This window comes from Tachysurus fulvidraco, chromosome 12, assembly GCF_022655615.1.
Source record: "Tachysurus fulvidraco isolate hzauxx_2018 chromosome 12, HZAU_PFXX_2.0, whole genome shotgun sequence".
Lineage (NCBI taxonomy): Eukaryota > Metazoa > Chordata > Actinopteri > Siluriformes > Bagridae > Tachysurus > Tachysurus fulvidraco.
In genome coordinates, this window is record NC_062529.1 from 10,558,007 (window position 1) to 10,585,636 (window position 27,630).

General features: G+C 40.4%; 1 protein-coding gene across 1 annotated transcript; it reads left to right on the forward strand.

Annotated features, from left to right (window-relative positions):
* Nucleotides 1-27,328, forward strand: plekhh1 (pleckstrin homology domain containing, family H (with MyTH4 domain) member 1). Its single transcript, XM_027172829.2, has 30 exons — nucleotides 1-253; nucleotides 6,742-6,909; nucleotides 10,908-10,970; nucleotides 11,090-11,239; nucleotides 11,352-11,435; nucleotides 11,636-11,717; nucleotides 11,817-11,987; nucleotides 12,206-12,960; nucleotides 13,066-13,144; nucleotides 14,875-14,966; nucleotides 15,088-15,235; nucleotides 15,631-15,767; nucleotides 15,987-16,097; nucleotides 17,148-17,234; nucleotides 17,662-17,820; nucleotides 18,630-18,710; nucleotides 18,792-18,971; nucleotides 19,405-19,516; nucleotides 19,769-19,881; nucleotides 21,585-21,761; nucleotides 21,881-21,978; nucleotides 22,107-22,284; nucleotides 22,887-23,042; nucleotides 23,534-23,631; nucleotides 23,739-23,880; nucleotides 23,965-24,104; nucleotides 24,235-24,364; nucleotides 24,469-24,552; nucleotides 25,034-25,180; nucleotides 25,661-27,328. The coding sequence occupies exons 2-30, from the start codon at nucleotides 6,757-6,759 to the stop codon at nucleotides 25,835-25,837; spliced, it is 4,284 nt and encodes a 1,427-aa protein (XP_027028630.1). The 5' UTR covers nucleotides 1-253; nucleotides 6,742-6,756; the 3' UTR covers nucleotides 25,838-27,328.
* The last annotated feature ends 302 nt before the right edge of the window (nucleotides 27,329-27,630 follow it).

Genomic DNA, 27,630 nt, shown 5'->3' on the forward strand with positions numbered 1-27,630 from the left:
CCAGGGGGGCGTGGCTACGGTGTCATTTGATCTCGCGCTTAGCTCTTTAAAGGAAAATGAACTGAGCGAATGAGGGCACGCGCTAAATCTATTCTAGCTGCTGTGGAGGTGATGCGCGTGAACCTGGTCTACAGAGACAGGAAGCCTACAACCTATGGGTCAGGTTAACACATGCGTTTAAATGACTGCAGAGAATCCGTGTGATGCTCCGGCTGTTGCGTTCAAACGTGGAAGCTTGGCGGTCTAGAGAAAGGTAAGCAGAACCAGCTGTCTCGTTACACATGCCTATAAGTTAGGAAAAAGGTCTCTGGACTCATGAGACGTCTTGTGTTTGTTATGTTTAGTTAACAAGTACATCTGCGCTCATGTGCAATAGATTTTGCATTCGTTACGTACGAGATATTAGCTTTGTATTGTAGTGAACTTTGAAGTAGCGGCTTTAGGATGGATACTGTGTGTGTGCGTGCGTGTGTGTGTGCGCGTGCGTGCGTGCGTGCGTGCGTGTGTGTGTGCGTGTGTGTGTGTGTGTGTGTGTGAGGGAGAGGGTGACTACACACCTGTACGCGTGACCATTTTTGGACAAAGTTTTACATCAGCGCGAGATCCCGGTGACGTTTTATAGGTGTTTTACAGCGAACCCCTGAGTGTTTATATAAACACTTAGAGTGTTTGTAAAAGTGCAGCTACACAGTGTAGGTGTAAACTCAGCACTGAGGATGGTGCTCCTATACAGCAGTGATAGGCTCGGTTTTATTATGGGCATTTGTTTAGTATTGAGGTCATTAAAAGGTTATAAGATATTTATGCATGGCTTATGTTCATATCCCATGCACTGGACACTAATGCTTCAGGCTACTGATCAGAAAGGTCTTCAATGAACATTGTCATCTTTAAATCAGTGTAGAAAAGCTTCTGAAACGTTCTGTCTAAAACCTGATTCAAGTGAAGTGTTCACTGAAATGTAGTCAAGCCACTAGAATTATATTGCATGATGATAAACGAAGCTGACAGTAAGTGAAAGTTCTGCTCCGTAACATAAATACGTAAGACGTAGATAAACCGTACAGTGCTTTTGCTCTACATCATGTAGATGACTTTTGGAAATGATGTGAATGTACTACAATGTACTGTGTAATCTAACTGTAAATGATATTAGTGTGTAGACTACCATGGTTATATAAAGCCCAACTATAGAAATCTCAAATAAAAACAATGTTTAAAAATTTTTTGAAAATGTAAAGATTAGGATGTCTAGTGGGATCGCTTTAGTTTGATGTTTGGATCTCTTATTTCTAACTCGGGTACTATTAAAATGTAAATAGTTATGCGGGGAAAGACCAAAATGTGTGGACTCTGGCCCTCTAAGACTGTATTGGAGGATCACCCCATATTCAGCCTTGCGTACGTGTAGATACCGTTTTTTTAACAGACAACGCAAAATGAGGTTCCCTGACCTTTCAGGAGTTTATTATTTAAAGCCTGATTTCTGGCCCATGTCCCTTGCCGGGAACTAAGGTGTGTGTCTGTGTGTGTGTGTGTCTGTGTGTGTGTGTCTGTGTGTGTGTGTCTGTGTGTGTGTGTCTGTGTGTGTGTCTGTGTGTGTGTCTGTGTGTGTGTCTGTGTGTGTGTCTGTGTGTGTGTCTGTGTGTGTGTCTGTGTGTGTGTCTGTGTGTGTGTGTGTGTGGTTAATAACTATAAGGTTTAGACCTTAGTCCCATTGTATGTTTTTGTGAATGCATTTATGCAAGCCTGTTATTATGCCATGAGCAGACTCACGCAAAGATGTCTTTATTGACAGTCCGCTCAAAGAAAATAGAAAATGTGCGTGATTCTGCAGGCTGATATTTTTCAGTATCAAATATTTTTAAAGATTTACCCATTATAATAAGAGCTAGCTACAGCTAATGTAAATAAAGAATATAGTGTAAAAGCTAGTATACTGCTTGTACAATCTATTCACCAATGCTTATAAGATCTTGTCTGTTTTCATATTGATATGTGACAACAAACTATACAGGGATATATAGGAATCACGTGATGTGCATGACTATGCGCTGTTATGTTAATAATTTTCTTTTGCCAACTACATTTTTTAAAAGTTTCCAACATATAAGACATGGAAAATAATTTATATTGTATTATTACTGTGACTAGTAATATTTAGGGCAATAATACTCTGAAACCTGTGATAAAACCCATAGAAGATGAGTCACAACATGCAAACCGATACGCTTCTACTGGTGCACTTGTGAAGACTGCAGATAAGTCAATCAGTGCACTTTTTTGCATCACACTTAACCATTAACCCAGTTCTTTGCATCGTGATGCAAATACGCTTTAACACAGAAGTATAAACCAGCCCTAACTCTATATTTACTACATGAACTGATAATGAGGTAGTTTACAGTAGTCTGTTATTAGTCTGCATGGTGCTTCTTTGAGGCCAGAGCAAAGGCAGAAGAGAGAAACACCATGAAGTTCAATACACATATCTCTCGTATATACACAGCACAGTAAAATTCTTTCTTCACATATCCCAACATTGGATGTTTGGGTCAGAGCACATGGTCAGCCTTGATCCAGAACCCTGAAGCAATGTGAGCTAGGAGCCTTGCTCAAGGTCCTAACAGTGCCAGCTTGGCAAGGCTGAGGCTTGAACCCCAAACCAGTGATCAACAACCCAGAGCCTTTACCACTTGATCCATCATTGCCCATTAATCAGAGAGAGAGCGAGAGAGATAAAGAGGGAGTGTCTGTTCTTATAGGCTCTGTTCATATAGACTATGCTTTTTGTTTTCAGGAACTGTTACAAGGTTCCATGTGCTTTACAGTTAGACAGTTCTCCAATGCTACAGTAACGTCTGCAGCGACCATAAACTGTTGCACAGGCACCAAATGGAAACTTATCTTCTGACTAGAAAGACAAAAACAAGAAGTCAGACTTAATTTGTTTCATGCTCTCTTGGAAACATACAGAGTGGAGACATCACAGGATAAATGATGTTATATGTTATACTGTTGTTTGTGTATGTGGTAGAAAATACACACACCACAGGCTGACCCAGATCCACACACTTATTTCCTGCTGATTTTAGTCATTTGGACAAAAGGTTGCATTCTTGAGGAATTGCTTGGGTCTTGTCATGGATAATCAAAAAAAAAAAAAAAGCCTGAGGGGATTTCTGATGTCTGATGGGATGATATCACCTAACCACTTCACCACTTACATCACCACAGCTGCATGAATATTGGGTGCTTTTGTGCAGCTCTGTGTTTGCATCAAAATGTGTGTGTTTCTGTATGAGTAAGAACATGGATTAATAGGAGAGTTTTTTTAGTTTAATAAGTGGTGTGTTTCTTTTTTTGACCCAGACACACCACTCTGTTTGCGTTGTCATGTCATTTATTTATTTGTGAAGATATACATACCCAAGATTCTGTTCATCACTAATGCTAGCCGAGGTATCCTAGTTGAGCAGGGGTAAAAGCTTTTGGGTTTTTGAATGTGCTTCGTCCAAAGCATTGGACACTTGGAATCTTAGAGCTTAGTGACATCAGTGTGCTGAAATCTCATATTTCCAGATTTATTATATTTTTTTTAAAGAGGTGCTGAAAAAATTGGAAACAGTGTTTAAAACAAATGCTAACGTGACACTATATCCGATGCTAATACTGACCCAAACCTTTAGCATTTCTACTTGAAATTGAAATTTTAAATTGAAGATCAAACGACAGTAAATTATTACATGAATTATTGGCTCTGCATTCTACATGTCTTTGATCAAAGGATCAAAATGAGTTCATAATTATATATCAGCACTTTTGGTTTATTTCACGTGATTATTTCACGTGTTTGATTCTTTATGTTTGAGGACCGTTTGTCAGACGAGCAGGCTTGAGTGAATGTCCAGATCTCTCTCTTCGTTTTTTGTTTATAAAAGACGTTCCATGCGTTAAGTTGAAGAGATGAGAGAGGGAGAGAGAGAGAGAGAGAGAGAGAGAGAGAGAGAGAGAGAGAGAGAGGATGAGTCACAGTCTTTGACAGCTGTGCTCGTGGCTGTGTTGGAGGCCGTATGGCCCCCATTGTGCAACTCTCAATGTAGTTCTGGCTGTTTTGATGGAAACTCTGTTTTGCAGCTTAGCGTCTGCCCCAGTGGTGTCTTTCTGCCTATGGTTGCAAAAAAAAAAAAAAAGGCCATGCTGGAAAAATATTTGGAAATACCAACCTGGGGATACAACGAGGAAATGCTCTTTTTCATTGAAATTGGTTGGATGATCTGGAGGGTCTACCTTTTAAAACTTTGAAGCTCTGGATCTACCATTTATGTAGTCTTCTCCCATTCCAATGTTAAAACTTTAAAGTCTTTAAAGCATTAGAGAAACATAGCTGAATAAGCAAATAGATTATTTTCACACTGTCATAGTTTGAAGCTTTTACCTCATCTTAGTTTTTTCCTTATAACTCAAGATTCACAAACCTCGGGTTTTGGCATGCGGCAGGCTGTTTGAACTGAATGGAGAGTTTTGGTCGTTGAACGGATCCTCCCGACAGAGGCCTTCTGTAATTTGCCAACAGGGCTATAGTTAGGAGGCTGCTAATTGCAGAGCGCCACATGGCACTGTTGTGGCGGTGTGCACTCTGAGCACTCTGGTGTCGTGCTCTGTCTGGGCCTGCCGCTCTATATCCATCTTCTCTACAACAGCCATCCTTTATTGTCTGGTAGGAGGAACCGTAATGAAACCATAAACATTACTGCTTTGTAACTAGAGAAAAGCATTTATTATAGAGACACGAATTTCACTGCAGACATTTATGGTTGTTAGTCTTTGTTTTTGCTTTCTTCATTTTCATAGTTTTCCCTGTCAAGTATGAGTATTGTTATCTTTAATCATTTTAGGCAAAGGAGGCTATTGTTACTGCTGGACAGATTTTGCTTCTGTAATGAGTTGATGGCCTGCTGCTTTGATTGACTGCTCCTCTCAGAGTCCACGAAGCCTTAGACAGACTGTTTGTTAAGGTGCCCAGCTTTTAAAATTTGGCTTACAGGTAGTTAAATACAGGTAAGCACCATTTTCAGTGCTCAGTTTTCCCACCATTGGAAAATCGCCGACATTGAGAGAGAGAGAGAGAGAGAGAGAGAGAGACCCCTCCCACATATCTGTAATGGGACTGTCATGCAGAAAGACACCATTGTGTAGGCCTAGATCCTGTTTCTGCAGGGGCCTGTAATTAAGAAGGGATTTCATAGGCAGGGACATTTGGGTGCCTGCTTCAGGGGAAGGGATTGGCCGGGTGGATAAGCTGTCTACAAAAGTGCCTAGCTGCTCAGCACCCACACACAACCACAGAGTCGACACCAGGCCCAGCCAGGACTCCGCAGAGGTTTGTACTGTACAGAGAGAGAGAAAAAAAACACTCCGAAAAAAGGAAGCCTTCATTTAAATGTGTCATTTAAGTTTGCTGTTTCTCTGTTACCAAGGTAACTTGAGAAGAGTTCACTTTTTGATGGAGGGAAACAGTAAAAGAAAGTGAGAAATGAAGCCGGTAGGGATTACTGCCAGAGCTGTGATGTCAGCGATGCACTCACCTTCTAGGAAATGTCAGTCTGAGTAAGATCAGAGCATAGCAGAGCGCTGGCTTAGGTAATATGGCCAAATATATAATCACAGTACTTTAGAAACATTTTATGACAAATGACAGAAAATCACCAATAAAACCGTTTCAGCCCAAAACAGGGAAAATTAAAGCAGGCGCACCAAAGTTGTACAGTATGTCACCATGCTTATTTGGATTAAATGTGTCTACTTTAATGTTGAGCTACCTACTGTCAGTACTTATGGTAAAAAGCATCACTATGACCTCTTAGATCCTTTGCCTGTTTTGGCACTACTTTTTTATTTTATTTTGCAATATTATTATACACTCAGCAGCTAATTTAATATGAACAACTGTACAATATGCAAATCATGTGGCATCAGAGAACTGAATAAAATATAGGGTCATGTGTTTTTCCGGTCGTGAGTTTGGATGAGCCTGTGCCCACTGCACTGTGTACTTGACTGACAGAAACTCAATGTTAAACTCGGCGTGCTCATCTTCCTCAAGGTTTGATGTGATGTGAGATCTGACAAGCTTCTCTGCTCACCACGGTTATAAAGACTACGTATTTGTATTACCATACTCTTCCTCTCAGCTCTGTATCCTCTTTGTCCTCTTTTCTTTCTCTGCCACTTAGAGGATGTTTTGTTTTCTGCACCATTCTCTGTAAAATCTAGACTGTTATGTGTAAAAAAATCAAAGGAGCTCAGCAGTCTCTAAAAAACACAAACCAGTCGCTTGGCATCAACACCCATGCCACGTTCCAGAGTCCCAGAGATCACATTTTCCTCATTCTGATGTTTGAAGTGAACATTGATTGAAGCTCTTTACCTGTGTTAACTTGCTGTATGAGAGATTGATTGATTGAGAATTGCATAAACTAGCAAGTGTGTTTCTATTCAAGTTAGTTTGTAATAGTGTGTGTTGAGTGGCTTATATGATCTGTAGTAACACATTATTAAAACCAGAGTAAAACTAGAGCAAGGCAGTTGCACTGGAAAGTTAAGGCTGGCAGCAATGCTCAATTGGTTTCACTTTTCTGATGTACATTCTGAAGTTCATTGCATTGTTCTACCAGTTTACCATTTGGCTTCTCTCTCTCTCTCTCTCTCTCTCTCTCTCTCTCTCTCTCTCTCCGGCAGGTTAGGACGGTTTTAATGGCAGAGGTGATGGAGGGAAGTGCAGCAGCCGCAGCAATAGCTGCTCCCAGTGCTAGCATGGATTGGCAGAAGAGATGCATCGCCCTGGAAATGCAGCTACTCCGCTTCCGACTGCAGGCAGGGAAAATCCGACAGCTTCTGGCTGAAAAGGTATTGGGTGACTGCACTTAAGTAGCACTTAAAGTGGTTCAGTTTATTCTTTGGTTCAAGCACTGCTACAGTTTCAAACATGGACGTCCTTAATGCATGGTACATGGTATATCTCATGATATTTCCATCCAGATGTAAGTATGTGACATCTGACAAGTATCAGGCTCGTCTTTTATCCTTATGTTAGACATCAGGCTTGATTTAATGCTTAACCTTAACTGATGCGTTCTCCTGCTTTTACCATGCTCCTCCTCCTCCTCCTCCTCCTGGGGCAGTGGGTAAATCAATTCTCCTCTTTTTCCCTCTCTCTCTCCCCTGCATTCATTCATGCTCCGCTGACTTTGCTGTTGCAAGAAGCAGTTAATTGTTAGACTTGGCAGAGAGACTTGAAAAAATGAGTGAGGAGACACAACTGGCTAATCTGAACGTGTGTTATTTGATTTTTAAGCGTGCATGTTTAAGCAAGTTTGAGTTTTTATTGTAAGGTGGCACAGAGTGCCGTAAATTTCTATCCGGCACCAATTCACGACGATTACATCTGAATCGAATATATTCTCTTATTGGAGATCTGTGACTCAACAGCAAAAATAGACACACGTTGATCAAACGCAAGCATCCATTTGACTTTCTATTATCTTCCGAAATGGCAGAAGGGCTTATGTCTGCTTTTATGTGAAGGGGCCACTCTCTGAACAGTGTTAGACACATCTGGTCTTGAGAATGGTATAGATAAGCAAGACTAGTCTGTAAACCATGAACATGTGTGTAATAATAGTCGTGCTCACACAAAGAAACAATGTAGTGAAGACATCAATCTTATGGGCTGTGCTTTTGTTTGTCTCGTGTTGAATGTGGGCCAAGCGCTCTCATTAAAGGCCGTATTCAGAGGAGAGCTATGCGGATGTAGTGAGAGGTGAATAAAGGAAATGTTCAGACCTTAAACATAAATACGCACAAACTATTCAGACAGTTAATTGCTTCGATCCTCATGCTGCAATTTATATTGTGAGCTGCAAATACATACAAAGTACAATGGAATGTCATTATTTTTATAAATATGATTGATTTATAAATCATATTGTCCCTGAAAATTCACAAAGTTTTTATTTTATTTATTTATTTTTTAATAGAGGAGATCTAGATGCAGGAAACTACAGGAATCTGCATCTAATCTGAGACATTGCCTACCTTAAGGACCACATTTTATATGACTAAATTAAAATAAGGCATCCTAACTCCTCCTGACGCTGCCTGTTTTGTTGTGTCCATGTTCAGCACTCAATTTCTTTATCAAAAACAAGAAGTGTTCAAGCACTGATGTTCTGTACATTCTGTCATCTCAAAAAAAAAAAAAAAGGTTCACACCTCCTACATAATTTTATTTCAGACTTATGGCCATAAAATAATTCATGGTTAAAAAGCTGATTTCCTTAAAGGAAATCCGGTGTACTAGGAAAAAGGGAGAAAGTGAGCTGTAGGTGTAGCCGTCGACTGCTAGGGGAGATTATCCTTCAAACTCTGGGCATTTCCTTACAGGAGAGCAGCCAGAATTACAATTTCATGACCTCTATTTGTATGTTATTGCCCCTTTAAATTGTGAAAATTACTGCACTAAACGTTCAAGTCTGAGCTTCAAGATTTTCTGACAATGTAATAATAGTGGATCAAGTACAAGTTTATAAGCTGCCAAATAACAAGGATTTCTCCCCCTTTCTGTAAATATTGACGTAAGTGTTAATGTTGAAAAAATACGGTTCTGTGGTTGAACTGTGTGTGTCCTTCTTTCTCTCTGACTATCTTTTGCCTCTCTTCATACACAGGATGTTTGCTGTCCAAACAAAGTTCACACACTGGTGTCTTCCATCAGGTCTCGTCTCTCCTCATGACATCTACCCTTCCATCCACCCCCCTTTCTCTCTCTCTCTCTCTCTCTCTTTCTCTCTCCACTTAAAGACAGGATTAAATATCCCTCTTTTCTCTGTGTCTGGTTGTTTTGTAAAAGGAGAGAGGGAGTGGAGAGAAGGGTGTTGACAGCTCGCAGCTCATGCTATTGCCGGAAGATTACTTCTGACACTCCAGGCCGTGTTACTGTTTCACACGCTGACCCACATTGGAGCTGGGGAATAGCACAATGTAGCATGCGATGAGGGTTTGATTGGGGTTTTGTAGAGTGAGACACTTTTTTTTTTTTTTTTTTTTTAATATCCGCTCAAGTTGCAGCACATGCTTATGTGCTGAAACGAAAAAGATTCTCAGTACTAAACAGAGAAGTCAGGGAACTTCGTGGCTGTACTATTTATAAAATGCTGGCAAATGTTTTGACAGCAAGTGTATGTGTGTATTTATCAAATATCTCCACAAGGATAGGAGTGCATTATAAATTTGACATTCTAAGGACATGCAGTGCGTAGGAAGAGAAAACAACAGCTTGTGTATGATAACTATAAAAAGCCAATACACTTCCCTTGGCTTGGAGGAGGCTTGGGGTAATTTAGCCACAATAATGCACAGGTCAGTGTAAATGCAATCAAAGGCAGTATTCCAGTATTTTTCCATGTGTGTAATGTGAGAGCAAAGTGAGGGAGCAAAGAATCTGGCGGTGGGGTAATCTCTGTGGCTTCATAACCAGGTATCAGACAGGAGGATTAGTGTGAAATGGCTATATTCTTTCTCTTCCACTGTTGTATCTCTCACTCACACAGTCTTTATATCTGTAGCCTTCAGGTGAATTTTTTTTTGTCTCTTAATAATTGAGCTAGAGTTCACTGAAGACATGTCAGCATGTGAGGTGGTTAATGATTGTGGAGCTGTTTCACATCGGTGAGTACTGTGAGATCTTTAACAGAGGACAGTGACTTCCACTAATACTCCTGGCACCACACTTATTCTCACATCCTTCATATATTTCCCTAAGAAGTGATTTATCTGTGTGTAACAGTGTGGCTGCTGTTTGCAGTCTTAGCACTAAGGTTCAAATCAAACCAAACGGAGACACCTGACCTCCTGTTCCAAAGAGCAACTGCATGTGCAACGAGACAGCTGGTGAATATCCGACATGCTCATGCTTGTCTCTGTGCCCTCTCACCTCTCTGACTCGCCGACCGAACCCTCCACTTTTTCCTTTTTCATCCATTGTCGGGTCACAATATCGAAGCCTTTCAGACATTCAGACATATCGTGTAAGATTCATTTAATGGGATTCATGTGAACAGGTTTGTTAGTAACAGTAGTGTGTACTGGGATGTGTCAGATGCATAGCTAAAAAAAATGGAATGTTGACGAGTTTTTTTTCCTCTATGAGGCTCTGCACATACAGTAAGTTTTACTTAAAGACACATTGGTTCCATGCATTTACTTTAGCATTCCTTGGACTGTGCTTTCCTTTTTAGATGTACAGTATGACATAGCTGTTATCAGCACATTACATTTACGATCAAACTTCTCTTCTAGACTCCTGTCTTTTCAGATGATTTCTTTTTCTTTTCGACTCTAAAATCAGAATGTAGATTTTGGTGTTATTGGGCCAGTTATTCATTTCCCTTTAAACCCTTTAGACTAGCAAATGCCAATTTCTCTGTGGGGAAACTCAATTCTTAAACCCTCACCAGTTGAAAATCTGTGCTCTATGTGCATTCAAGAATGTGCACAACTGTTATGAGTAGCAGGTGGGAGGTAGGTTTACAGAAACTTAGTTGCAGTCAGACATGCCCTAACCATCTCACTCCTGTCAGCTGGTCATGGTGGTCTGGCAGAGGACTGGAGCAGATTGTGGTAGGCACATACCCAGCCTTACTCTGATAAAACACAGGCTAAATGTAGAATTTGGTCTCAGGTGCTGGTAAATTTCTTCCTCTGTTAAGCTCTCTGTTCCTCTATTATTTAGCATTCAGCCAGATAAACCCAGTTGGGTTACATCCTTCTGCTGAAGATTCCATTCACACTTATTAATGCATAACCAATTTAAACAAACTCGCTATTCTCTGCATGTCTTGCCGTAGATGCAAGAACTGGAGCAAAGAGTGACGGAGGCTGACCAGCGAGCTGAGAATGCAGAGAAACAAGTATGACTACTTGTTCATTTTAACTAGTGCTGATTACTGCATCTGATTGCTTTTTTTATTAGTGTTTCAGGACCACACTTTTAAATGTCATGTTTGTTCTGGTTTATTATGATTTCAAGGTACAAATAATGGAAGAGAAGCTTAAATCAGTGAATATGCATCCCAGTGAATCAGAAAGTTCCTTGTACAGGCGATATCAAGAGCTGACCAGTCAGATTCAGGAGAAAGATATGATGGTAAAGAAACTTGAAGCACAGTTGGAAAAACAGGTAGGTAATGATGCTGATCTGAAGAAAACCCATAGCCATGTTTGTTTATTAAACTCAAAGACTGGGATGGTCTGACCTTTTCACATGCCCATAACTCTCTTTTTATCTCCAGAATTTGGTTCGGGCACAAGAAGCCAAGATTATAGAGGAGAAAGCAGCCAAAATCAAAGACTGGGTTACATTTAAGTTACGAGAGGTGAGTTATGAGATAGGAAAGTATCTTCAGTTTATGTTCTGTAGGGTTTAATGTGCCTCGTGACTTCTCACAAACATTTGAATTTAATTGTATAGCTTTTTTACAATTGACGCTTACAAGTAGAACCCCTTTTTAAAACTTGAGCATTTACTATGCTACAATTTTTGTAACTTTTTCCATTAATTCTCTTTCTTTTTCAGATGGAGATGGAGAACCAGCAACTGAAGATGACTAACCTGAAGCAGTCAGAACAGATCCTCCTTCTGCAGGACAAACTTCAGAGTAATACTTCTTTTTTTTAATCATTCTCCTCCTGTTTCACCCATTTTTCAATTTTTTTTATTTACATTGAATTTTCAATTTTTAACTTGTTTACCACAGCTGTACTGGAGAGGCCCATATCCCCATGCTCTCCCAAGCCTCTAGTGGTAGATGCCCAGCTGGCATCCACCAGCCCCCTGCACAATTCCAGCTACTCTGGCACATCCCCAACACATGATGAGTGCGGGAGAATGACAGGCTCATGCAAGCCTGGGTCCAACACTACTAGAGGCACGTCTTTATATCCCCAACACAGCTTACTGCATGACACATGGAGTTGTGTGGTGATGCTTTTTCTGTCTTTTTCTCTTGTGATGATTGATTTGTTAGTCTGGTTGGTCCTTGGGAATAAATAAAGTTTATTTTGTTCATCAAATTATTTTTTTTATCATAACTGTCAACCTAGTCTGGAGGAGAGTTGGAGTTTATTCTTTTTGTGTCCATTACAGATGGCAAGAGGAAAGCATCTGAGGCACAAGACTCTCAGAATGCATCTGAATCCATGAGTCGACACAAATTCAGCACGGATAGAGGAGTCAATGCAACCGGAACGAAGGTAACGGACAGGAGGGAAGGGATGGAGCATTCTGACATTATCGCATGGGAGAGAGGGGGAGCGGGAGCTTCAGAAAGAGACCACTCCTCTGACGAGCTCAACAGCAAGTTCCGCTTACAGCGCCTTCGCTCCTCTTCATCCTCATCTTCCTCTTCTTCCTCTGCCTATGAGACTTCTGGCCCTCGTAGCTTTGACACTCCTACTCCCACTCCTAAGAGTCCACCTCCACTGGGGGTTTGTCTATCTCAAATAAACCCTGCTCCCTTAGCTCTTCCTTCTGGCACCAGCATGACCCTACCCAAGGTCCGAACCCCTCTGACACCTCGTGACAGCATCCAGCTCCTCAAGAAACACCACAGTCAGCCCCAGCCAGGCCTGGAACGACTCCATCAAGTTAACGTCACTATAGACATCGGATCGCCCAGTTCCCCATACCGCTGTAGTCTGCCTCTGGGTTCTGCCTCGACAATCGGGGTGGAGGAGACAGACATTGATGAGGGAAGCATGGAAGGGGTGGTAGAAGGCTTCACAGAGGAAGTAGCACCACATGATGGTGTCTCATTTGTGGGCTTGGCAGAGGAGCTTGAGCTGCTCGATCCGGAAGCTCTGAAACCACCTACTCCGCCTTTGCACCGTTTTCGTTCCTGGGTATGATGGATTCAGGAATGCGTGTCTAAAGCAAACTTATTCAAGACTTTCTTTCAGTACTTGGTTGTTACTGACTGCCCTTTTATGCATTCATGTTTTCTGTAGGAGAGTCATATCTATGCAGTTGCAAAGTCTGGTATGAGAGTTTCTGAAGCGAGCCCTGGTGCCAGAAATATGGGGAGAGGTAGGTGAACTGATCGGCATTTCTGTTTTAGCACCAGAACCATTACAAACAGCCATCACTCAATCACCAAACAATTACCAACCAGTTCACTCCATCACCAGCCGGTCATCACATCTCACTCACAAGATGTACCATCAACAGACTGATATGGCTTTGCTTCTCTTGAGCTGTCAGTGAGAGGCCAGGTTTTGTTTCATGTCACTTCCTCTCACCTGGGGGAGGACACACACCTGGACAGCTGAGACTACCACTGAAGCTTTTAAAAGCTTTTCATGGTGTCAGAACAGAGGCCTGGAATGGAATGGCTTCTTTCTCATTAACCTTGATGAAAGGACAAAGACAGTGTGTAATTAGCACTGTGCCTCCCCTTCTCCTTTTCCTTGACTTAGCTTACAGATTCCCAGAGCAGCTTAAGGAGATAGTGTTTTGGATATCCTGTGCACTCAGGAGGTATCTTAGAGCTACTTTGGTTATTTAAAAAATGATTAATATTACAATTTAATGAGCATGTGAAAGTTAGACTTGATTGTTTAATTATTTTTAGACTGCTGCCCCCGCGACCCAGCCCCGGATAAGCGGTAGAAGAAGAAGAACAAGAAGAAGTTAATAATGAATCATTTTGGATTTCAAATAAAAAATACAATTTTAATTTTATTTACAGTCAAATGGTTTTAATGGGGGAGGGGGGGGGCACGGTGGCTTAGTGGTTAGCAAGTTTGCCTCACACCTCCAGGGTTGGGGGTTCGATTCCCGCCTCCGCCTTGTGTGTGCGGAGTTTGCATGTTCTCTCCGTGCCTCGGGGGTTTCCTCTCTGGAAAATTGTCCGTAGTGTGTGAGTGAATGAGTGTGTGTGTGTGTGCCTTGCGATGGGTTGGCACTCCGTCCAGGGTGTATCCTGCCTCGATGCCCGATGACGCCCGAGATAGGCACAGGCTCCCCATGACCCGAGGTAGTTCGGATAAGCGGTAGAAAATGAATAAATGAATGGTTTTATATTGTTGGCTCATGTACTGAATACTGAATTTGCATGCGGTGGTATTCAGACCTCAGATGTAACTACAGTCTTAATCACTATTCAGAGAGTTGCTGCACATAGAATGCACAGAATGGAATTTGCGTAATGTGCATTTTAAATACAAGGGACATACTCATTTTAGTAACTGCTTTTGATAACCAGTTGTGTTCAATGTGGAGCCTATAATGGGAACACTGTGTGAAGCAAGAACATGCACAGAATGGATCCACCACAGGCCACCATGCATATATACATTCACGTTCATGTGTATGATCAGGTTACACAGCCAATCAACCTACATGCATCATTTTTGGGAAGAAACTGGAGTACCAGGAGAAAACCCATACAAACACGAATAGAACATGAAGAGAAACTCCACACACGGGAACCCAAACTTAATCTAGGACTACCCCCTGGAGCTACTAACTATTCTGAAAATGTTATTCTAAAAAACTATTCAAAAAATGACATATCCAGTTCATAGGATTAAAAGATATGTTCTGAGATCATTTATTTGAGTTCTCGTTACCTTGTAAATCGGATGTTAGCAGAATGCACAGAAATTTTTGGCGTTAGATATGAATTATTAGGCTTTAGTTTGCTACGTGATTTGTCTATAGAAACACTCCCTCTGGCTATGACACCTGTAGCAGACGTAATTACTTTCTGGCAAACCTTTTGTTAGTGCTTTATTCATTTTTTTGTTATTCTGCAGTGTCCACCTTCCCTCAGTACCCTGCAGCTGGTCCTTTCACAAACCTCATCTACAAGAATATCAGCATACCCGTGTACTCCACACTGAAAGGGGTGAGAACGTGTTTTTAAACATTTTCCTTACTGATGCTACCGGTAATCTACTTTGTCACTGAAAATTCTGAAGATGTTCACTAGTAACATTTTAATCTTGAGAGTTTTACTCCGCTTTCAGAAAGCCACACAGATCAGCAGTGCTCCTCTTCCTGATGAAGACTCCGGTTCAGAGGATGACAGCAGCTCACTGGCCAGCCTGCGTACCTCAACAGTGGGACCAGAGAAGAAGGGCAGCACCCCAGGCAGCCCCCGTGCTGTGAAAAGAGGTGAAGAAACATGACTGCCATTCTATAGTTACTTGATTTATTTTCCTCTTCTGAGGCTTTTTGAGTTGAATGAAATAGGTAGAAATACATAAACACACTAAATATTTTCAGACCTAAATTTTGGGGACCAATAAACAGTATTCTGTTCATCTTTATACACATACATAAGCCTTAAATTCTTGAGGGTGCACTTATATTCTCTGGTTTTATAAGCATCTTTTCTTATAGCGCATTTACATGTTTATAAATCACTCTGGATTTGAGTAACTGGCAACCGACTAACTATAAATGGAATTTTTAAATAATTGATGTGTATTCAATTTGAACATGCTAGGTTGTTTAGACATTCCTGTGGTAAATCTTCTCTAGTCCATAGTCTCTCTTTTGCCTTGTAGGGGTGTCCATGTCCTCTATCAGCTCGGAGAGTGATTACGCAATCCCTCCAGATGCCTACTCACTGGACAGTGACTACTCTGAGCCTGAGCAGAAAGTACAGCGTACTTCATCCTACTCCTGTGAGAGTGTTGGACCTGTATGTATCTCACCAATAATTCCCTCACTCAGTCTCCTCACTCTTATTATGTTTCTTCATACGAGGCTTTCTAGCCTTGATTTGCCAGTTTGTTTGTTTGTTTTTAATCACATTTACATGTACTGAATCCGTAAATGTAGTCAAATTTATATCGAGCAGTGTAAAGAGCTTACGTATAAGCCACCATTGTCTGAGACATTGATGTGTGTCTTTCTGTAGGAGACTCTCGAGAAATCTGGCTACCTCCTGAAGATGGGAAGCCAGGTGAAAGCATGGAAAAGGCGCTGGTTCATCCTGAGGAATGGAGAGATCCTGTATTATAAATCACCAGTGAGTACATGCATGAGACTAATTAGCACTGTGTCAGCTTCTGAGAAATTTGTATGCTGAATGATGAGAGGAGGATGACATGCTGGGAGAGACTGAAATAGCAAAAGCGGGTTATGGATTCCTTTCAGACAGGCTTCTAAAGCTTAAGGAATAAATAATTAAATAAGCAATGTTGAGGGGAGGGGATTGAGACAGTTCATAAAAAGACAGTCTTTGAAAAGAGAAACCTAAGCCTTAAATTTAAACCCATCTCTGCAGACAGTTACCAGCAGGGATGTGTGTAAGGAATTGCCGGGAGTGAAAACACGGATTGTATTATAACTGTCTAAGATGCAATGTTGAACAGAAGTAACAAACAAAACGATGGACAGATGTAACGAATGCATAAAAAGAATAACATGTATAGATGCTTGTATGACTGCTTACGTTTTATTGTTTATTATCTAGTATTATTACTATTATCGCAATCTATTAAAATTGACTTCAGTAGTACAGTTTTTTTTTTTGCAGTACTTATAACTTGTGCAGTACTGTGAAGCTCATTAATGGATTTAATTTCTAATATACTTTAGTAGATAAAATAGTACTTGAGAGTTATATTAACTCTGTGAATATGCACATAATGATGGATCTTTGTGTATGTCAAGATAATTATTTTCCTGAGCAATATATTTTAAATATCATGGTCTGCTAACATGTTTTATCTTTGTTACCTCCAAATCTGCTGTTTACATTAGGATTTCTGCTTGTTATGGTCTTTGTCATGTTGCTGTTACACTACACATTCATCAACAAAGTTTACTAGAGTTTAAACACACCAAAATTGTAGCCCAGAACAACAACTACTACACATAAATAAAACGCCGCCACATTAATGTTGCTTAATTTATTGAATGTCAAGGTGGAATATATAAAATATTTTGGAATAACAGTCATATACATGTTAGCTATTTGTGTATCAGTGTATTTATCTATATAGTGAGGTTTAGTTTAAGGGGTTGTGTAAGTATACTGCAGTATTAATGTTTGTTTTGGTTGTTCGGCACTCAGAGTGACGTGATCCGGAAGCCTCGAGGCCAGATTGAACTCAACTCTTCATGTCGTATAGCCCGTGGAGAGGGAGCACAGACTTTCCAGGTAAGACACGTGTACACGTGCGCACACACACACATGCAGACTTTCCAGGTGAAACACGTGTACACATGCACACACGCGCACACACACATTCAGACACACACACTTACAGTCTGCAATATGCCTCAAGAGCGCTTTAAGCAAATCTGTGAACTGAGGCTACCTACAGCAGGCTGTAATGGGAAACTCAGTCTGCTTGATATCTTAATCTCTCTTTGAAAAGTGCTGTCGCAGAAATTAATGTTTAGCCGTTTTGTGTTTACGTCATTGGATTACCAAAGTTGCAGGTTTGTTTTTGTTTTTTTTACCAAAGACTGCAATTCTCTTATGTCACTATACTGTAAGAAATTTATTGTCCAGCATTTGGGAAACTTCCTTTTTTAGTTTTTTTAAGTCTGAAAATCAAGAACAGTTCATTTTTGTACTGTAGTTAATCACAGAGAAGAAGACATTCTGCTTAACTGCAGACTCTCCCAACATCCTGGAGGAATGGATCCGAGTTCTCCAGAACATTCTTAAAGTCCAGGCCAGTGGACCATTCTCCACAGAGACACAAGCCAAGCCGACAGTGCGTGGCTGGCTGACTAAGGTGAGACACTATGAACGCATTCTCATTGCATCCTGTGATTGTACAGATGAACCCTAGAGCTTCCGGAAAGGTCTGCAGTGCCAGGACTCAATAACAGGGTTCTCAGGATCTGCACCATCAAACACTTAAAAGCCTTATTTTTCTTCACCTGAAACAGCTGTTTGAAAGCATTCAGCCAGTAAGACTACCTCCTAATGTACATGGCTGTTTTTAAATAGGATTTGTCAGTATGCCAGTTTCTGTGATTTGTGTGTGTGGTGTGTGTGTGTGTGTGGAGGTAAGGTTAAGAGGCTCTGGGCTCGATTGCTGGGTGGCTAACACATGTTGAGACAGAACTGAGGTCAACATGCCTGGAATTATTCCCAGTCTCTAGATTTTGATGTGAGCCAAATGTCCCTACAAGAATAGAAATATTTGATGGTTCTGATTTTGTGGGGACATTTAGGTGGTCCTTATTATTTCCAACCACCCCAACTGCCACTTTTTAAATTTATTGGGTTTTTTTTTTTGTTTTGTTTTTTAACAAAGCAAATTTATTTGAATACTACTGTGGATAACGTAAGGTGTGTGTGCGCGTGTGTATCTATCTGAATGACAGCTCAGACTGTAATGTATAGGTTCTTCCTGTGTGAAAGCTTTGAGCATTTAGTTTTAGCTTTTAACTGTTACTGCAGAAATCACTGCTGTTGCTACTCTGGTTTTTGACACCTTTGTGTAATAACCAGTGTAGTCCTGTTTTGTACATTTACGGATCTGTTTGTCTCATGTGTTTCGGCAGCTTTGCTTATCTTTTGTCATTTAATCTTTAGGTCAAGCATGGGCATTCAAAGCTCGTGTGGTGCACCCTAATAGGAAAGATTTTCTACTACTACCGTAACCAGGACGACAAGGTGACTGTACAATGAAAAAAATTCTATTCATTTTCTTCTGCTGTTATCTGTCCCGGCTATGCTGATATGTGTGTGTGTCAGTTCCCATTAGGTCAGCTGCATGTGCGAGAGGCACGGGTCGAGGAGGTGGACAGGTCATGTGACTCCGATGAGGACTATGAAGCGGGAGGACGGGGCTTCCTCTCTTCTCACTGCACTTTAGTTGTCCATCCCAAAGAGCAAAGCCCTACATATCTGCTCATTGGCACCAAGCAAGAAAAGGTAAGTCATAAAACTAAAGAAATATCATCATTTATCAAAAAGTATTGTTTACATGGTTATAAACCTGTTACAGATGGTTTATTGATTTTCAAAAAATGATTGTGACCCTGATGCCTATGCTGGGTTTTATTTTTTAAGTCTTATTTTTAACACAATTTTTTGATTAGAAAGACTGTTCTTAGAATAATAATAAAAATATTAGATTTAAGGTTTTTTTTCTGGGATTTTACTTGATAGTTCTTGGCCTAAGTTCATCAACATTTATGTCTTCCCATGAACATGGTTAAATTACTTTTGTCTACCTATTTGCTCATCCATATTTTTGGTCTGTGCATACAGTACATGTGTAAGGAGAAATGACCTAATATCAGTTTATGTTACACAAGGCAAGTCAAACCTGAAAATCTTTTATTTGATTTTTGCTTTCTGCTAGGATACCTGGCTGTACCATCTGACTGTGGCAGCAGGAAACTGTGCCAGCCTGAAAGTGGCCACAGAGTATGAGCAGCTGATTGGAAAGCTTTTGGATGTGGATGGAGATCCAGGTGAGACAATGTGAATTGTTAAAAGCACTATACAAACAAATCGCTACTGAAGAAGGCACAGCCATCTGTCTGGTGTATAATGCAATCAAATGGATAGATTTAAAGTGTAATGTTTTCAATCAAAGCTGACCTTTTTTAGAAGTTTCCTCCAGACATAAGACAGTGTTAATGGCCGTTTTGAAGTCTCCTGTAATGGCAATTAAATTTGTAACCGAATCTACTAATGTGCTTGTTCTCACTGTGTGTGTGCAGACTCTACTCTGTGGAAACATGAGGTGCTGTGCTTCAGTAAGGAGGGTTTGCGTTCCCCTTTGACCACATTGCCTTCTGAAGCACTTCAGACAGAGGCTCTCAAACTCTTTAAGGTTTGCACTGCTCTTTTTCCTCCCTTAGACACACACATTCCGTTTTTTTTTTTTTTCGTTTTTTTTCTTCATTGACCTTGTGTCCTGCCCTGGCTCTCCTCTGCTCTCTTTCCGTTCTTTTTCTGTTCCTTCTCTTTCTGCCTCATTTTCCTGTGTCCTCTTGTTCTCCCTTCCTTTACTCTCTAATTTGGTTCAGACCGACCTTTTTTCTTCCACTCCTCTCTCTTTTTTCTTATTTTTCATCTCTTCCCTTTTCACTCCTTTATTGACCTTATACAAGGAGGACGTACGGTGCAGCTCAGTGTGTTCTCATAGCATCTAAGAGACTCTCTGTCTCTCCCACAGTCAGATCAAAGTGAGAGCAGCCGGGCCGCCACTCATTAGTGTGCTGTATGAAGATAATGGGCTGGATTAGGCTCTGATTGAGGCAAGCCTCAGCCACTCCTTCAACTTACTGTATAGAGCCCAGTGTTATACAGCAGGAGAAAATCTTTCAGCTTGGGTTCAAAGAGAAGCCTTGATTTTGTCTTAAAGAGGCCTTCTTGCTGCTACTTTTTCCCAACCTCCTTCTACTGCATTTCATTCACAGTTAACATTGGTTTATATTCATTTCTCTACACTTCCAATGTTCGCTGCACATGGGTTCCTATACAGAAAGTCAAGCCTTTTTAGCTAGATGTTTGATCCTAAAGCCTCTCTTGATGTAATGGATTAGTTGACAGGTATATTTTTGCAGTAAGTAATTTAATGTATTTTTTCTGGGCACACAAATGGATCATCAATTTGAAATTAGTCCGATCGTACGCTCGCACTGTCACTGTGTGTTCAGCTTGCCATCTAGTGGCAGTGCAAATGCATGAAACTAAAGCTATCCGATTAAATAGACCAGGGTACTCAAAAGGTACACAAGCCTTGAACTCCCTAAAATGTTTATTTTAGATTTATAATTTAAAACTAAACATATAATTTAGGAAATAGAATTTAGACTGAATTTCCTTGTTTTCACTTGCTTTCTTTTATCATATAGTGAACAGTTATAAAAGGGATATGACTTACAATCACACTGTTCAGTGAAACCCAGATAAGGTTAGCTTCCTCTCAATATTATTTCCTCATCTGGCCATCATCTCAGGGAGTTTTTCCTCACCACTGTCACCTTTTGCTCATTAGACCTCAATTGATTTATTTAAAATTTATATTTGGAAAGTATATATATTTCTGTAAAGATGCTTTGTGATAATGTCAATTGTTAAAAGTGATATACAAAAAAAACCCCTGAACTGAATTGAACTGGAAATTTGCTAAATTCTGTTTTGTTTTGGGGTTTTTTTTATCATGAAGTAGATTTATTTTATCATGAAGCCTTTTTTTTTTTAATCATGAAGCCTTTATTTTCATCACATATACAGTACAGCACAGTGAAATTTTTTTTCACATATTCCAGCTTTTTGGAAGTTGGGGTCAGAGTGCAGGGTCAGCCATGAGGGGTGCTGCGTAGTATCCCTAGCGCATGGAGGGTTAAGGGCTTTACTCCAGGGCCCAACAGTGGCAGCTTGGCGGAGCTGCGGCTGCCCATTCAGCATTCAGACCATTTAATGTACATGAATTTGCAAGGAGTGCTTGAATCATTGTGTATACCTTTTAATAAAATGAATAATAATAAAAAACACTAATGGTATGTTCTCTATTATTTTCCTCTCTAGTCATGTCAGTTGTTCATCAACGTGCTAGTGGAGGCGCCGTCCATAGACTATCACACTTCTCTGGCCCAGAGTGCATTACAGGTGTGTTTAACACACCCTGAGTTACAGAATGAGATGTACTGTCAGCTGATTAAACAGACCAACCGCCGAATGCCAAACAACTATTCTCTCACACAGGTTTGTCACGTACACACAACACACGCATATATATTCAGGAAAGGCTGAGACTAAAGTGAGCCATAGTCTAATTTTAGATCTCACCCTCCCATCTCTCTCTCTCTCTCTCTCTCTGACAGTGTTGGCAGCTATTGTCTGTGTGTGTTGCCCTTTTCCTGCCCCAGCATCACTTCCTGTGGTACCTGCGTCAGTACCTGCAGCGAAACGCAGATCCAAAGTTATTATTTTTTTATAATAATACAGTAATACTCATATATATTCACACTCTGAGTCAGTAACTAAATGAGAAAAGCTATTTTTGTTTCAGCTATTTGTGTGTGTGTGTGTGTGTGTATTTGTGTAAAGGAGTGAGGTAGGAAAGTATGCTGTGTACTGTCAGCGGTCAGTGGAGAGAGTGTTGCAGAATGGAGAACGGGAAGCCAAGCCTTCTCGCATGGAGATCGTGTCTATTCTGCTGAGAAACCCTTACCATCACTCACTACCATTCAGCATACCTGTCCACTTTATGAACAACACCTACCAGGTAAACACACATACACTATAAGGTCAAACTTATGTGGACACCTGACAATATTTGGTTTTGTTGTCACAAAGTTCAAGGCACATAATGATTTAGAATATCTTTGTATAAATGAATGTCAGCTGTCAGGGTTCACTTTCCTGACAGAACAATAATTTCCTGCCAGAACAATAGGGGGCATTTCGGCATTTGTGTTTTGTGTCGTGTTTTTGTGTATGTTCATGTTCACATTTCTTTGTCCCGCCCTAGACTTAATCGCATTCCTGCCCCTGCACACCTGTTCTTTATGTTTCTCTGACTATTTTTTCTTATTTGTACCTGTTGTCTTGAGTGTGTGTGTGTGTGTGTGTGTTTGCTGAATCCTCCTCTTTTGTCTACCGTTTCGTGGTTTTTCGGTCTCAAGGACAGCACAGAACCATGACCACAACTAAACACTGTGAATGAATTAGAACACTGTTCAAGATTGGACTGTGATGGTTAGGTGTCCACATACTTTTGGCCACATATTTCTATTTAAATTTCTCTCTACTGGCACCCATCATGCAAATAAGTATATTGCTAGCAAAACGCAACCTTTATAAAATTGATTAAAATGGATGCTCTAGGTGGTGGGATTTGATGGGTCCACCACAGTAGAGGAGTTTGTGAACACGCTTAACCAGAGAGCAGGCATGAGGAAGCCCCAGCTTTCAGGTTTCGCCCTCTTCACAGATGACCCCTCAGGAAAGGATCTCGAGCACTGCCTCCAGCCTGCTACCAAGGTAATACACACCAGAGAACAGCTTATTGTTGTAATATTGCACACACATTGTACACCTCTGTAAAAACCAATACATGCATAAATAAATAAATATATGCATATTAACTTTTATAAAATGATTACATATGAGCTGACAATTTGGCCAATGCAGGTAATGGATAATGATTAATCCATAATGGATCGTTTTCAAATAAGTATTGTAAATTAAAAATAATAATTAGAAAATGTAAATTTTAAAAAACTAAAATAAGATTGTATAAGTTCTGATCTCTAAATTGCAGCATCAGGAGCTACAGTACTAGTTACTACAATATGATGTTAAAATTTATTACCTGGCCATTTATTACAACTGGCCAGGAAATGTTTTGTTATGGCTGCTAAATCCTTAGACTGAGCCGACACCAAACAAATTCTCTATTCTCAGTCGATGGAGATGTTTAAATCTGTGAATCCCATGGGCAAGTGACCAATAAACCTATTTGTATGTATCAGATTTGCGATGTAATCTCAAAGTGGGAACAGGCCCTGAAAGAACTGCAGCCAGGAAAGTGGGAGGGGACACGCATTGTGCGCTTAACATACAAAAGCAGGTGTGACATTAATATCCATTTCTTCTTTTCAATTAAAAGACTATAACAATCAGCATTCTTTTACGCAACATAGAGGTTACATTAGCCTGGTGTTCTGCATTTTCTAGGCTTTGTTTCCGAGCACAAGCGAAAGGAGAGACAGAGAGAGAGCGCCTCCTGTTGGCGTATCAAGTGAATGAAGAAGTTCACCAAGGTCACTTTCCAGTCAGTAAAGAGCTGGCACTGGAGGTCGCTGCCCTCATGGCCCAGGTGTGTTGGAATAGAAAGCGTTGGGATGTATGTTCATTTTTAAATATGAGAAAATGAGTTTGTAGTTGCATGTATGTGATGCAGGTGGAACATGGAGACGTGGACAGAGCACCAGCGTCTCCTGGTGGCTCTCCACAGCCTAAGATTCAGCAGATTATGCTGCAAGTTCTGGATCGCTTCTACCCCAGACACTACAAGCAGGACCGCAACATAGAGCAACTCAGGTTATATTAATTCATTAATTAATTAAACATATACTGTACATATAGACCCCTGAGTCATGTTTGCCTTAGAGGATACAGACTAAATTCATGAACCCACATGACCTGGAATGAGCAGCCGTTTCTTCTACAGGGAGCTGGCCGAGCGGCTGGCCACTAAGTGGTCTGTCCTGCAGGGATGCACTGCTGCTGAATGTGTGAGGATCTATTTGACTGTGGCTCGCAAATGGCCTCTGTTTGGAGCCAAGCTATTTAGTGCAAAAGTAAGGGTAGATCTACAAGCTCAGAATGTTCAGTATTAAATTAAAAAGGATGTTTATATTGCCTATTTAACCGTTTTAATGTACATTTCTTTTTCAACGTTTAGCCACTGCCTCCTTCCACACTAGAGCAGACACAAGTGTGGCTTGCTGTCAGTGAGGACGGGTTAAGCGTATTAGATTACAGCATGGTAAGTGTGTGTGTTTATTGATATGCATTGCTTTTACCACTTGACATCTCAGATCATTAGTGCCCTTTACTTGAGGCTGCCAAATACTTTTCAGAGCAAAATTTGTCATTTTCTTGACTTGATTTACTGGAAATGTCTGGATCAATTAGCAAATACTTGACTTGAGTATTTAAGGGTAAGCACTTATTCTTGACCTAAGCATGTTGGTTTGGAAATATTTTCAGCTGCAGTGCTTCCAAAATCTCTGACCCAAATGGCCACTTACTGGCTTCCCCGTGACCTCTTGTCGGCTGAGCTCTGTAATTTGTCGTCTCTCGTCATCCTCCCTTTTCAGTTTAACCCCATCTGCTCACCATCCTTGTTAAAATGTAAAAAAAACAAAAAAAAAAAACAGTTTAATCTCTCTGTATTCCTGCTTGTTTGCTAGGTCCTCTTGAGTATTTCAACATGAGGTTGATCTAATATGTTAATTTTTATGTAGCACCTGCTGGTCACATATCCATATCAATCTGTGATCACCTTTGGTGGGTGCAAAGAGGACTTCATGGTGGTGGTCAGCCAGATTAAAGACCAGGCTCTGGGCAAGAAAACTGTGGACAAGCTTATTTTTGCAATGGCTAAACCAAAGGTAAGTGGGGTTATAATATATTAAATACTTAACAGCTCCACCATCCATTCATCAATTAAATCTCAGGATATCGGATATGCCGGATACTGGTTACTGTTCCATCAATATTTTATTGCATGTAAATACAATTTTATAGAGATTAAATTTTTTGTGAACTAAGGTGGACATTAAATCACTCAATAAGCAAGATACACTCTTTAACACCTTCCCATCTTTGCTATATCAGGATGTTAAAAGTAGATTTTCACACATTCAGTCAACATCCCTACCTGCTAGTGCAGACGGAGGTCAGCTGCATTAGAGCATTATGCAATACATGAAATGCCAGTCAGCTCCAGCGTGGCACTCACATGTGTATTGTATCACATGTGCTTTACCACAATACAAAGGGCCATATTAGATGCTTGAAATCGAATCATGTAGTGGATACATGGGGGAAAAACCTTCTAACTAAGTTTTCTCTCTCATCTGCTTGAGCAGATCCTGGAGTTGACTTTACTGATGGCCAGCTACATCAACTGGACATCAGGCTTCTCAGCAGCTGGGAACCAGGCACAGTCATCCACACTGGGATCTCGAAACAGGAAGTTGCGTGACATAGACAGCAGACATTTCCCCTCAATGACATACACAACCAAAGGTCCCACACTTTTATGAGCACTAATCATTCCTGAGCAAATACTTCATACATGTACACAGGAGAGAAAGCTGAAGGTGAAGAGTCATCCAGGTTATCATGGGCCGAACACATCAGCCTCAGACTGCAGGAGACAGAGAGTAGGAAATACAACAGAACACTGTCAATTAGAATAATAATGAAGCGTGGCCTTATATAGAATAATAATAAGCTACATGTTCCTTGGAGTTCTATGTATTGTGAGCCACTCAGATAAAGGGATTTCAGGGTCACACTGATGCTCTTATCCTTTGCATTTTCTCTTCCATATCGCTCTTCTACTCTCTGATGAAGTTACATTGGAAATGGCATTTATCCACCGTTGGATTTGGAAGCAATCAAACCGCTAACTGAACAAAGACACAGACCACAACATGTAAACTGTTCATGATTTTCAAAGACTTTCCAGTCAGAGTTCGGTCACATTTACTTTATTCGGTTGACCTACTATTTAACTAGCTTGCATCTTCATTTTCTTTGCCTATGTCTGTGTTAGATTAGTATTCGTTTTTATTCCTATTGCTGGTTCAGACCATTTCACCTGCCACTTGTAATTACGTTTTTCAGGTACACTTTTTAATGACTACACTGTTGGGAAAGTGTAGCTTATATAAGTCATATCATGCTTCTTGGAACAGTTAAAACATTGCAGAGAATATTTATAATATAACCAGTGACAGAAAAGCCTTTATTGCTAGATGACATCAGATATTTCAATACCATTTCAGGGTATAAAAGAATATTCAGTTAATTAGCATAATAAATACCAGTACGGGTAAGTCTTTTTGTTGTTGTTGTTGTTGAAATAACATTAACATGTATATCGGTTTTAAAGCCCTCTTCTAATTGGAACTGACAAAAGCCCTGCACATTACATTGTTGGTTGTTAGCTGTTTTATTAGAGGTTAAGTACCTAAAGCACAGTCTATCATGTCTGTTACATCGCAAGCCTATACTGGAATATATTGGACGTGCTACTCAGGAACATCTGTTTCACATACAGAGCTACAAATCGAACATGATTATACCAGTTCAAAACCCGCAGCAGTAAACTGTTGACATCAAACACAAAACTAACAAGTGTTTCAAAGTTAGAAATCTAATAGGACACACTGCTCCCCTCATAGGCACTAGCTTTAGAACAGGATGTTGACCTTCCCTGTGTGCTAATGTAGATATTAATCTGCAAATGAGCTAAAATTTAGTGACTTGAATTGCTCTATGGATCAAACCACTGTTTCGAAGTTTTTCTATTTATTTCTTTTCTCATAATATTGCTAATTTTGGTACGAAAAATAGTTTGCTTTAGTAAATCATTTTGCAGGTCATTGAGTTGTTATTTTAGGTATAAATCCAAAGGATAATATTCTTTGAACTGTGTGCATGAACAGTAGTTGAACATGCTGTTAAGGTGACAAATATTCAATGCATAGATTGGACCTTTTGAAAATAAAAGGTACTTTGTGTTCTTATCTCATTGCATGTTTTGTATTTTATTTTTTAATTTTTAATTTAAGAACATATAAAGCTACAATACCAGTGCACTATTTGCAAGATCATGATTTCAGCCTGGGGGGCACAGTGACTTAGTGGTTAGCACCTTCGCCTCACACCTCCAGGGTTGGGGGTTCGATTCCCGCCTCTGCCTTGTGTGTGTGGAGTTTGCATGTTCTCCCTGTGCCTCGGGGGTTTCCTCCGGGTACTCCGGTCTCCTCCCCCGGTCCAAAGACATGCATGGTAGGTTGTTTGGCATCTCTGGAAAATTGTCTGTAGT

Coding starts and splice junctions, on each gene's coding strand:
- plekhh1 (XM_027172829.2), top strand. CDS start 6,757: ATGGCAGAGGTGATGGAGGGAAGTGCAGCAGCCGCAGCAATAGCTGCT. Junction 17,821..18,629: donor TGCGTGGCTGGCTGACTAAG/GTGAGACACTAT, acceptor TTTAATCTTTAG/GTCAAGCATGGGCATTCAAA. Junction 18,972..19,404: donor TTGGCACCAAGCAAGAAAAG/GTAAGTCATAAA, acceptor GCTTTCTGCTAG/GATACCTGGCTGTACCATCT.